This window comes from Pempheris klunzingeri, chromosome 14 (genome assembly GCF_042242105.1).
Source record: "Pempheris klunzingeri isolate RE-2024b chromosome 14, fPemKlu1.hap1, whole genome shotgun sequence".
NCBI lineage: Eukaryota > Metazoa > Chordata > Actinopteri > Acropomatiformes > Pempheridae > Pempheris > Pempheris klunzingeri.
In genome coordinates, this window is record NC_092025.1 from 24,451,573 (window position 1) to 24,462,895 (window position 11,323).

The window sequence follows — 11,323 nt, forward strand, 5'->3', positions numbered from 1 at the left end:
TTCTCGGTTGGCGTATGTGAAGTTTAAAACCCCTTTTCGGACATTTGTCGAATGTGCAGCAGCTATTCTTCAATTCGGGATAAGTTAAAATACACCACGCAGCACCCGTCTTAGCAAAAACTGTACGTTTTAAATCTGTCTCCTCTCTCAACGAAACCCACAATAACAACAGCCTGCAAGTAATATATGCTCTTAGGCTGACCCCGATATTTACTGAATTCACCATGAGATCATGTAAATATCAATATCATCATACAGTAATACACCTGTCACCGTCTTTGTGAAAGACCTTTAAAATGCCTAATTTCTGAATGGAGTTTGGCGAGTAACGTTAGGAGGCTGTGGCCTCTATCACAGATAATGCTGTGCAGATTTGACAATATGATGTCATTGTAATAAACAATAAGTTTTGATAATACGTACTACATAAACCGTATTCTTAATATATAGAGGCAGCAGCTCGCTTTGAGCAACAATGCCTCTTTCTGTATCCATTCAAATGCAGTTAAAATGTGTGTGCATGAACGTATATTTGCGTGTTTTACATATGTGATCTGGTGTGTGTAAAGTTTTACTCCCTGTTTCAGAGTTAAATTATGTAAAATGATAAATTCAAGTTAAATATTCCTTCAAACAAGCTGCTTGACACAGTCTTGTTTAGAAGAGGCGCGTTGCTTCTAATTGTCATCGTTTATTTGCCAAGAAGTCTTTTGTCTAAGTGCTCCTGTGTGAACTGTAAGGCTCGTTTGATCGACCCTGAGAGACGAAGCGGAAGCTTTTCTATTGAAGTGTGTTTCTGGTCTTTGTGACGGATGCAGCGGGCCTGCTGCTGCAGCAGGAGTTATGTAATCCAGCCTGGCTGCCATCATCCTCTGGAGTAATCCTGCAGTCATCCGCCGGTCATCACACAGAATCAGATCCCTGATGTCATGCATGGCCTCTATATCTTTTCCTGTCTTATAGCCCTTTCTCACTTTGAATAATGCTTTGTAAAATCTTTTTCTTGTGTGGAAATGAGCTAAAACAAAGCACATAACTTTCACCAACATTACAGATACATCCAACAGGACCAAGCGTTGTTTAAGCCCTGAGAACATCATTTTTATTCATGTAAAATGACACGAAACATGTCAAGAGTATTTAAATTTGGTGCCGACATGTAAAAATTGGTGTCGTGGAGTTTAATTTTTTATCCTGAAAATCATCTCGTTGTTTCAAAGTATGGGATAAAGAATTATCAAACAGTTTGGGGTGGAATAAATATCTAATTTTTATTTTTAAATAAAGCTGCCAAACTTTTTCACATTAAGACAAAAAAGCTTTAATGAGAAATTAAATCACAAAGACTGAATTTCAAAGAGTGTGAAAACATGTTCGCCTCCGACTTTAAGGTGATCACACAGTTGACCTTTGACCTCTGCTGTCTCCCTAGTTGCTTCCCGGGCCCGGCTGCGTACCCACAATGCATTGCCAGAGGCTTTTGTGTGTCTCAGACAGTGAAATGTAACGGCTGGCGCTGCCACTTCACCGGCCAGTCCAACATCGCAGCAGGAAGGTAGATCATCATTTTATTTGTTTATTATAAGTGTGTCGCAGAGGCTCCAGTCATTTTCTGTTCATTTGCACGGTATGTAGGTGTAATAATGCACAAACCTTTCTCTGTTTTCAGGCCCTGTCCTGGTTGATCTTCTTCATTCTTCTACTGAAATCATGTCTGGCCCAGGGGACTTACCAGGTGAGTTTACAATGACGATGAATTACAATAAAATACCTGTAAGATACACATATAATAATAATAATAATAATGATAATAATGATTTAGAGTAGAGTAAAACTAAAAATAAGTAGAGCTCAGGTTGGTCTTTATTTATTATTTATAGATTAAATGAATCTGATTTCAGTTGGTACTGTGTTTCACAGATATAGTTTGACTTTATAAAAAAGTTTCTTAGGAAACGTCACTAAAAATGGAGTTAAGTGTGTTTGTTGGGGACTATTTACACACTGTTTGGTGTTCTAAAGGTAAAGATAACTTTTATTGATCCCACAGTGGGGAAAGTTCTCTGTTATTGCAGCTCAAAAGACATAAAGCAAAGAATTAAAGAAAGAGAAATTAAATAAACAGAATATACACAATATTCTAGTGATTTATTGAAGCAGGACAAAGTGTGAGTGTGGTTTTTGTCTAGTTTTACAATAAGAACAATATAGATTATTATTATTATTATTATTATTGATGATATAATGGGACATGTGTTTGTCAGCCAGGACAGTTTCAACAGTCAGTTTATTTAAGATGAGAGGAAAAAGAGGGGTCATCGTTGTTTGTGTCCGCAGCCATCGAGGGCTCTGGGATGGGCGGGATGAAGCTTCCCATCGGGATGACCCGACGGGCCCTCAGCTACGACGACAACCTGGAGGCCCCCATGTCCACGCCCCCCCATGACATCAGCATCAACAACCTGTGGAGACGACCCGTCATACCGGAAAGGAGGTTCTCACACCTGGCTGAGGTGGGCGACACACACACACACACACACACACACACACACACACACACACACACACACATTGTTATTCTCACCTGTTTTGTCGTGAGGAGGAAGAGTGTGATGCTGTTTCATAATGATCAGTGGCGGACCGTGCATTTCACACCTAGGCCTTCAGTAGTGCTCCGTCTGAATCAATCCACCCCTCAAGAACTATTTTATGGTTATAAAAAACATTTTATTATGCAGAAATACAGTATAAAGAGCCGTTGCATCGCAGATAGATAACTCCTGTAGCCACAATCAATGCCTTTATTGAATAAACAAACCAGGGGTGAACAAGTCTCCTTCTACTGCAGCGACACACATGATAAACATCAATAATAACCTCACAAACTTACAATATTATTTAGGAAAATAGCAACATTTTACTCCCCAAAAATTCAGATTATTTGTAAACAAAATCCATCCTCCTCTCTTTCCTCAGAAACAGTTCAGTTACTCTGTCGTACAGATTATCTGTGCGCTTCAGTTCCATCAAGAAGTCCTTTTCTATCCAATCATCAGGTCTGAATACGGTATTTTGTGTTCGAGGGCCTGCAGAACGGAGGCCTTCGGGCAGACTTCTTTGACTTTGACCCTGCCTGGCAACAAATGATGGCTGAAATGTGATTGGTTAAATGCTTTAATATAAAAATACACGTCTGGAAGCAGCACAACCATCTTAAAGCTATGAAAGGAAGCAGACAGACCATTTGGAATTATTAAATAAGTATTCATGGACAAAATGTCATTAACATCAGTTTGTGATTCAGATATTTGTTTTAGGCCAGCAGAGAAGGCCCTGCAGGCCCTGACGGCCCACCACTGATAATAATGATGATGATGATGATGGTGTGTGTCTTCCACCAGGAGGATGAGAGCGATGCGGCGGGGCAGGCCACACTGCCGGACAGCGCCCCCTCCAGGTCTCCAAGTGTAGTGAAGACCAAGGCCTCCTCCATCATCATGAGCTCCTTCATCACCAGTACGTCACACCTGTCACCATGACAACACATGCAGGGACTCAATCAATCAGCTCAATCAAAGCAAATTAATCAACTATGAAGGTCTGAACTCATGTATTTGGTAGAGTGACAGTAAAACTCTACTATGGGACTCTAATGAGGTTTTTCATTTGTTTGTGTACATTTAGATCGTATATAGAAGCCAATGACAATATAAGAATCTTCAATGTATTGTAAACAATAGTCAAGAACTAAAACGTCCAAATGAGCTAAACAGGGTTTTGTGTGAAGAAGCAGTTTATTTACTTATTGTGGAACAAAAAGAGCTTTGGAGTATATCGAACATAGAGGTGGTTTGACAAGAGTCTGAGGATATTTTGTACCTTTTTATTTAATGTGAGAATCCATCAGTAGGATTCAGGACGCTACTAACCTTTAAACCTTTTTGGATGTTTCATACCTCAAAGACAGTTTTTAAAACTCCCTCTCTGTCTGTCTCTCCCTCTCAGAGCAGACTCAGGACAGCATGTACAAGTTTGAGCAGAGGGCGGGGCTTACTGACACCAGCTACACGCCCCACAAAGGCCTCACCGCCGAGGAGACGAGGCTTCACCGCATCCCCGAATCCCTCCAGGTGAGACACACACTTACAGACAGACACCTCATGTGTACGACAAAGATGCAGGTGATTATTTATCAGCGTCCACGTCGCAGCTTTCAAAATAAAAGCCCCCATGCAGATTCTTCTATCGTATATTCCGCCACCATATGAATGTTTTCTAACCAGATGTCAGTCTGTCAGAGGGTTTTTAGTTCCATGCACGACCAGAGGTTCATCTTGGATGTGGAGAAACACTTTAACCTGCAGGCTGCAGCAGGAAAAAGTTGTAAATACACACAAGAAGCACATTTAAACCAGACAAAGTAAGAAACGTACCTGTTTAGCTCCTTTTAGAAGCACCAAAATCTGTGCAAGTCAACTAATCAGCCAGACAAAACGCTTCTGAAGCGCAGAGGATGGAACAAAACCGGACCGCTGACGTGCCCGGTGGGGTTTCAGGGTTAAGACAGAAAACAGCCTGGAGATAAAGCAACAGAGGGAAAGAGTTTGAGTCCCGTAGAATAAGGCTTTGGAACGATTATAATACTATAAGGAACGTGTGGTCGCACGTATCTGATTGGCCGTCGCAGCAGCTTGTTGAAGGACAAAAGTTGAGCCAGTTTAAACGTTTTGTTCGGGACGGCCTTCGGTCTGAAGGTGGCCTTTAGTCTCACGAGTTGCTCTGAAAGTAGCCGCGGTCTTTACGGCGAGAAGAGGAGCGTTTACCTGCTCTAGGAAACCAGGTTAGACAGGTTAGAACATCTTTACATGTAGTTTGAAGGAATACAGTCAAACCTCATGACGTGTGATGTGTCAGGATCCTTTTTCTGCTGTGTTAACGGAAGATGTGTTTAATGTGAATCCTAAAAATAAACTAACTAATCCTAAACTGTACATGGCCAAGAAAAGCTGAGATGTCATCTTTTTTAACTCCATACATTCTGCTGGTGCCTACATTACCCACAATGCAGCTGGACTGCCAACATTTCATTTCGGAGAACCGGCTTTAATGCTACAAACAGCTAATGTGGCCTCAAGCATCTTCAGACCTGAACAAAAGGCTTCACGTGACTTTTCCACACATGCAGTAGCACCCGTCAGGACCCGTGAACAGATATTGATCAGATCAGAGAGGTTGATATCAGTTCCATGATCAGTAAATCCACCTTCGCCTACATCGAACATTTCACTTCAGTCTGACGCATGTTTTGTTTTTCGCTGTTTAGAAACTGCAGATCCAGAGCATGGAGGCCAGAGAGGAGCGGCAGAACTCCTCCGCCCAGTCCACCCCATCTAACACACCACACAGCTCCCCGAAACAGCAGCGCAGGTACACACACACACACACACACACACACACACACACACACACACACACACACACACACACACACACACACACACACACACACCTGAGCAGAACGTGGGATAAATCTATAACCTGGCGTACATGCGGCTCGTGTGTTTGTGTAGGACCTGGTTCGGCAGTACGAGTTCAGAGGTCAGCGTCAGCTCATCCAACAGCAGTATGGACTTGGGAGGAGGAGACACAGCCCCGGGGGGGGGTGTGGTCGAGAGGTGGAGCCTGTTCGGGCCTCGGCCGCACGTCCAGAAGTCGACCTCTGACCTGGGATCAGATCCTACGGCTGCAGGTAAACGGCATCACCTTGTTGTGTGTGAATGAAGCCACGGAAACGTCCACGTCTTCTTACAAGTCTTCCCTGTTTACGCTGCTTTAAAGACTTGTTTAGGTGGAAACATACAAACTCCTCACCTCTTCGGCAAAACTCAAAAGGGGTCACCTGTATGATTCATGTAGATCCGCTGACTTACGGGGTGTCAGATTTAGGTCCGGCACAATTGTTCCATGATCACCTGGGTATCATTTCATACTCCTTAGATCCCACGGTCCGGGGAATTCTAGTCTGGTGGTAGAAATGTCAGACAAAAACGTTGGATGAAAACATGATGTTTAAAGAGCAGCATGACTGTGGATGTGTGTGTGAGAGAGGGAGAGGTGTAGGTGAAGAGATGAACAGTGAAGTTGTGCAGTACGAGCTGGCTTTGTGTTTGCTTTTCATATCAACTTCTAAAAATGAAATGAAAAGCTGCTGAGGAGAGCAAAGAGCTGCACTGAACAAAGAAAAGGCTGAAGCAGGCCCTTCAAACGCTAAAGGACAGGAAGTAGTAAAGTTAGACATCGATTTAGAGCCCAGATATAAACTGTTTGGCGGTTCGGTTTGTTTCCTGGTTGTGGGGTTTGCATTTAGGTCTTTTATTTTGAAAAATGTAAACATCCATTAACGGCCAACATCGACCAAAAGTATCACTGAAGCAGTTTAGTTTTACTGCAGTGGAAAAGGAAAACTACTTCTATGTCTCTAGCAAGCAGTCAGGCATTATTAGATCTTCTTTGTCTGCTGTCACCTCCTCCCAGCATGCAGTGGAAGCCTGTTTTCCTTCATATAGCTTTGTCTTGTGCAGGATTTCTACCCGGCCGTCGTATTTTAACCCACCGATTGTTCCTGATAATTCATTTCTTTGAGTGTAACAGATCCTCCAGTTGTGTCTCTGTAAATAATCAAACCCACCTGCTGTGAAAAAGGTCTTTTTCAGCATCGACCTGTTTGCATCCCTGAACTCGGTGAAAGGTTGTTTTTTTTGTCCAGGATTTGGGTTAATGGGTGAACAGCCGACCTTCAGACTGACGGTAAACATCGACCGCAGCTGCTCGTCTGTTGGCTTTTGCTGACAGTGAAGCGACAGTGTTGTTTTTTCTGCATCCCACTGATGTAAAAGTCGGAGCAGTAACCGTTTAAATGAAGATCAGTGACAGCTGCTGTGTTTGGAGACGATCAATCTGTTTTCCAGGATGACTTTAGGTAGGTACTTTAAGAAAAGGGTTGAGTCTGAGGACCGAAGGAATGACTGTACTGTGGTTATGGGAAACAAAAGGGTAACTTAGAGAAGTTGTTTAACTTAAAAATTAATCATTTCTCAGCTGAAAAAGACTTTTTAATGAGCCGAAAACCGCTTGATATCATTCACAACATGATGTCTTTGACAGGAGATTCCCTGAAATCTGTGTATTTCCTTTAAATCTACATTAAATGGATTGATATTGACATTTCTGCTCACTAGAGTCCCTTAAAATTAGATTTTTAGGTTTAGAGATGAACATAAACTCATTTTTCTGTTTGAACATTATGAACATTATCACTTCCCTCTAAAGTCAGTCAGCAAAAATGAGGATTTTAGGGGTTTTCTTTTCATACTCAAAGGGCAGATATGATATTGCAGAGACGAAGACGAAGAAAATCTTTATATTACAACACTGTTCAAGAATAAGAACAAATCAGTGCGAGGCAGCATCAGTAAAATGTCTCAAACGTTTTTTTTACACACAAATTACATTTATTTCTTTCAAAAGTGGTTTGGCACAACAGAAATCCCACTACTGCAATAATTACTGCATTTATTAATGTCACTAGTTAGTTGGTTATATCTAAATGTGTCGTTGCAGTTTGTCTTTTTATATTAGTACACACACACACACACACACACACACAGAGTTGAAATGACTTCGTCCCTCCGTCATGGTGACAAACACGGTGATGAAGTAACCTCAGGTGTGACGGCTGTGGCTACTTCCTGTCAGAACATAAAGCTTCTGTCAGCGTGTTGAACCATCTGATAATAAATACAGTCCTCAGTTTTCCTACTGGACCCAAACACACCATCTGCATGAGGCCCGTTCTCTCACCCTTTCGACATTTTCTTAAGAGATGGAATTAAGTTTCACTGGATCATCATTAAATTCAGATTTACTAAGAATAGTTTGGCTCTGAGTTGCTCTTTCAGGATCATAACAGACGTCCTGTTTGGTCATCATGAGCCACCGTACTGTGCATGTGTCTCATTCACAGTCATTTATTAGCATGATAATGATTAATAAGTGCGATCACTGATATTTTCATCTGGAGACAATCCTGCATCGTCAGATTTAAACCAGAGGAGGAAAAGAGCTAATAGATGTGATCAGAAAGTTATTGTTCTGTGTCTTTTCCCAGCAGGCTTTGCGCTGCAGGCGTACCGCGGCGCCCAGAAGCCGACCCCCATGGAGGTGATGAAGTCGCAGGCCACGCGGATCGGCGACAGCCCCGCCGCTCAGGCCCCTCCCAAAATGGAGATTCCCACCGTGGAGGGTCGCCGGCAGGGAGGGCGGCCGCACAAGCTGAAACCCAGAGACATGAACATCCTGACGCCCTCCGGCTTCTGAGAGGAGGAGGCAACACGATGAAGGCTCCTCTCACAAACCGCTGGTACTTTAAAATGTGTCCAAAGGCCGTTTCATTCAGATTTAAGTCCAAACCACCAGTTAGGTCACCGTTATTAGCCAGAGGATGATATTTCCAACCAGTAACATGAGCGTAGATCTAAAGAATCCTGCTGCTCCACCTTAAATCTGTTTTATTACACGTTCATGTAGTTTCGTACGTCATCGCCGTCCGTTATAACAACACAGTACTCGCCAAATGGACCAGTGATGTCATGGATGGCGGCTAAAAGGAAGCCAGATTGTAAACAAAGGTCACATAAACGTATTTGAAGGAAAAAAACGAAGACAAACAGTGAAATGATCACCCAGACTGTGTGTCCTGCATCAGCTTGACCCTCTGCCGTCACTGTAGGTGTGTGTGTGTGACTGTTTCCTGTCAAATGAGGGATCATTACTGACATTTCAGCTGCACTAACTTGCTTTTTTAGTTCTTGTGGCTGAACTGTTGGCCCGTTTACAGCCCGTCTGACTCTTCGCTCCCTCCCCACTGGACTCATTTGTCCCAAAACCACAAAAATAGGACCTTAATCGTAATGAGCAGCGATAAGCTCCAAAGTATCTCCTCTTCACGGTGCTGGTTATGACATTTCCATCGTTAGCATCACTTTCCCATCATTTCGTGGGACCTTTAACAGCAGCTGTACTGCCCACTGGAATAATTAATAAACACCATCAGAATAGATGAATAAATAAATGCAGACCTTTTGTAGAGGCCTTTAGTGAATCGCTTGGCTGTGAAATCGTTCTCTAATGCTTCAACCTCTAAGTGTTTACATCTCGCTGCAGCATGCTGACATTAACCCCCCCCCCCCCCCGCTCCCCACTGACTGATCTAGAGATCTTTGACGTTGCTGATCCTCGTCTAAAATGATCCCCTGTAACTGCACTTTACCCCCACTCCTCCCCCAGAGAGACTAGCTGGTTGACCACCCTCCTCCGATGGAGAAAACTTCTGCTTCAGTGTCAGTGGTCTGTGCGTCATGCTTTCTGCCTCTAACAACCTTTGCTTTGTCTTTCTTAAAGGGACATTCCACTAAGCTGGGTGGGAAGAATAAGACAGCAAGTGTCGTTTAATGCAAATCAAACCGAACAGAACAAAATAAATTGTAAAAATTTAGTCTCAGGAAATTTTGGAAATTTGTCCGGATCCTGCTCACTGATTTTTTTTAGTTATTTTAACTTATAGATTAAGATTTTAATCTTCTACTGTAGTTCAGTAACTCTGTCTAATATGAAGGATTCCTGTTTTTTCTGTTTCTGAAGGTGCTTCACAGCTGCTGCGTGCACGCTGACTGAAAAAGAACAAACCGTGTGCACGCCGGCTGCGTCCTGCAGAAACCTTGTGTCGCTCAGAAAACTAGAGAGAGAGAGAAAAACTAAACTGTCACTTTTGCTTTTTTGGTTTTTAAATTATGAACGGAAAGTGCGAGCAAACGTCGTGCATCCGTGAGGAAACATGTTGCCCTACAGTAACAGGAAATGACTGAAATACAGGCTTTTATTTTGGAGACTTTTGGAGTGCTAGCTTGCTGCTAACAGCTTTTTTTTTTCTACAAGGTTTCTGCAGGATGATGAGTGCGTGTGAAGCTTAATGTTAAATGTAGCACCTGGCAGATTGTTGCTCATATTGTTATTATTGCACTTTGGTTATGAAGTGGAAACAGGAAGTTTTCTGCATCATGTGACACAGCAGTGGAAGAGTTTCTGCTTTATGGAGTGAAGAGTGAAGTCCTCTGACGTCTGTAGCTCCGCTGTGCCGTTAGTCAGATGTTGTCCGTTTCCTCGGTGAACGATCCTAAAGCGAGTCAGCAGCTGTAAATATTAAATATGACTGTTTCTGCTCCATTAAAGTTTGTTACGGCTCATAGTTTGTGTTCACAAGTGCTCTGTGTTTAAAGTGTGACCTTGTTCCCCTTTGCTGGAGTGTCACATGTGAATCTGTATGTTAGTGTGTGACTCTGTAGCACCGACGGACTGAAGTACCGCTCATCTGTTCGGCATCTTTTCCAGTTGATGATGACGTTTTCCTAAATTTGTACTGCACCATCATCTCCATACAGTTCACTTTTCTTTGCCAAAATACTTTGAGAATTTGAGAATAAATGTTAGATTCTCATCAGAAAATCAAGAGTCGGCGCTTCTTTATATTTAGTTTGAAGAAAAAAGAAAACAGATTTTGGATGATTCTGGTGTGTTTTTGTTCAGTTTGACAGCTGATAATAATATAAATGTAAAGAAATGTTCTCTGTGGATCTGCAATCATTTATTTCAGCTTCATGTTGATTCATTATTATCATTTATTCACATCAGGCAATCAGGAATTAAGAACCAAATCAAGTTTATCTAAAACAAACAAATAAAAGTGTTTCCACAGTGAAAGATCTCTCATGTTTTGCTGATATTGGCTCGTTGCTCCTCTGTCATCAGTCAGAGAGGAACGTCCCGCTGGTCTTATCCTCCAAAACAGAATTAAGAAGACAAACAAAACTGAAATTAGTCAGATTGTATTTGTATCAATTAAAGCAGATAATCAGTTATTTTAGAGCCACCAGCACCAGCAGACACATGCATGTTCAAAACCGACAAATTATCTGTGGAACGAAGAGTGAAAGTTTATTCTTCAGGTAAAGTGTGAGTGGAAAGCATCTTCATGCAGAGTGATTGTTTCAGTCTTTGTGGTGAGAGGCGCTCAAACTGTAAAAACAAAATCGCCTTCACTCTGCCGCCGGTGAAGTTCGGGGTTAGTCTGCAGGAAGTCAGTCTAGTTCCTGAAGAGACGTTTAGCCCAGCATCCAGCCATCATGGTGGGAAAACATCCAGCTGATTCAGAGACGCTTATCTTGAAGTAAACTTCAGGGACATGAGTCTCAGCAAAAAGTTCTCATAG

General features: G+C 42.3%; 1 protein-coding gene across 2 annotated transcripts; it reads left to right on the forward strand.

The window, feature by feature from the left end:
- Nucleotides 1-1,474: 1,474 nt before the first annotated feature.
- LOC139212929 (putative monooxygenase p33MONOX) lies at nt 1,475-9,133 on the forward strand. Of its 2 annotated transcripts, none has more exons than XM_070843504.1 (8): nt 1,475-1,555; nt 1,670-1,735; nt 2,338-2,513; nt 3,402-3,516; nt 4,006-4,130; nt 5,324-5,427; nt 5,571-5,749; nt 8,168-9,133. In XM_070843504.1, exons 2-8 carry the CDS (start codon nt 1,711-1,713, stop codon nt 8,374-8,376), a joined length of 933 nt encoding a protein of 310 aa, XP_070699605.1. In that variant the 5' UTR covers nt 1,475-1,555; nt 1,670-1,710; the 3' UTR covers nt 8,377-9,133. The 2 variants fall into 2 exon arrangements, with proteins under 2 accessions (XP_070699605.1, XP_070699606.1); XM_070843505.1 differs by having other exon boundaries at nt 8,171-9,133.
- Nucleotides 9,134-11,323: the final 2,190 nt, after the last annotated feature.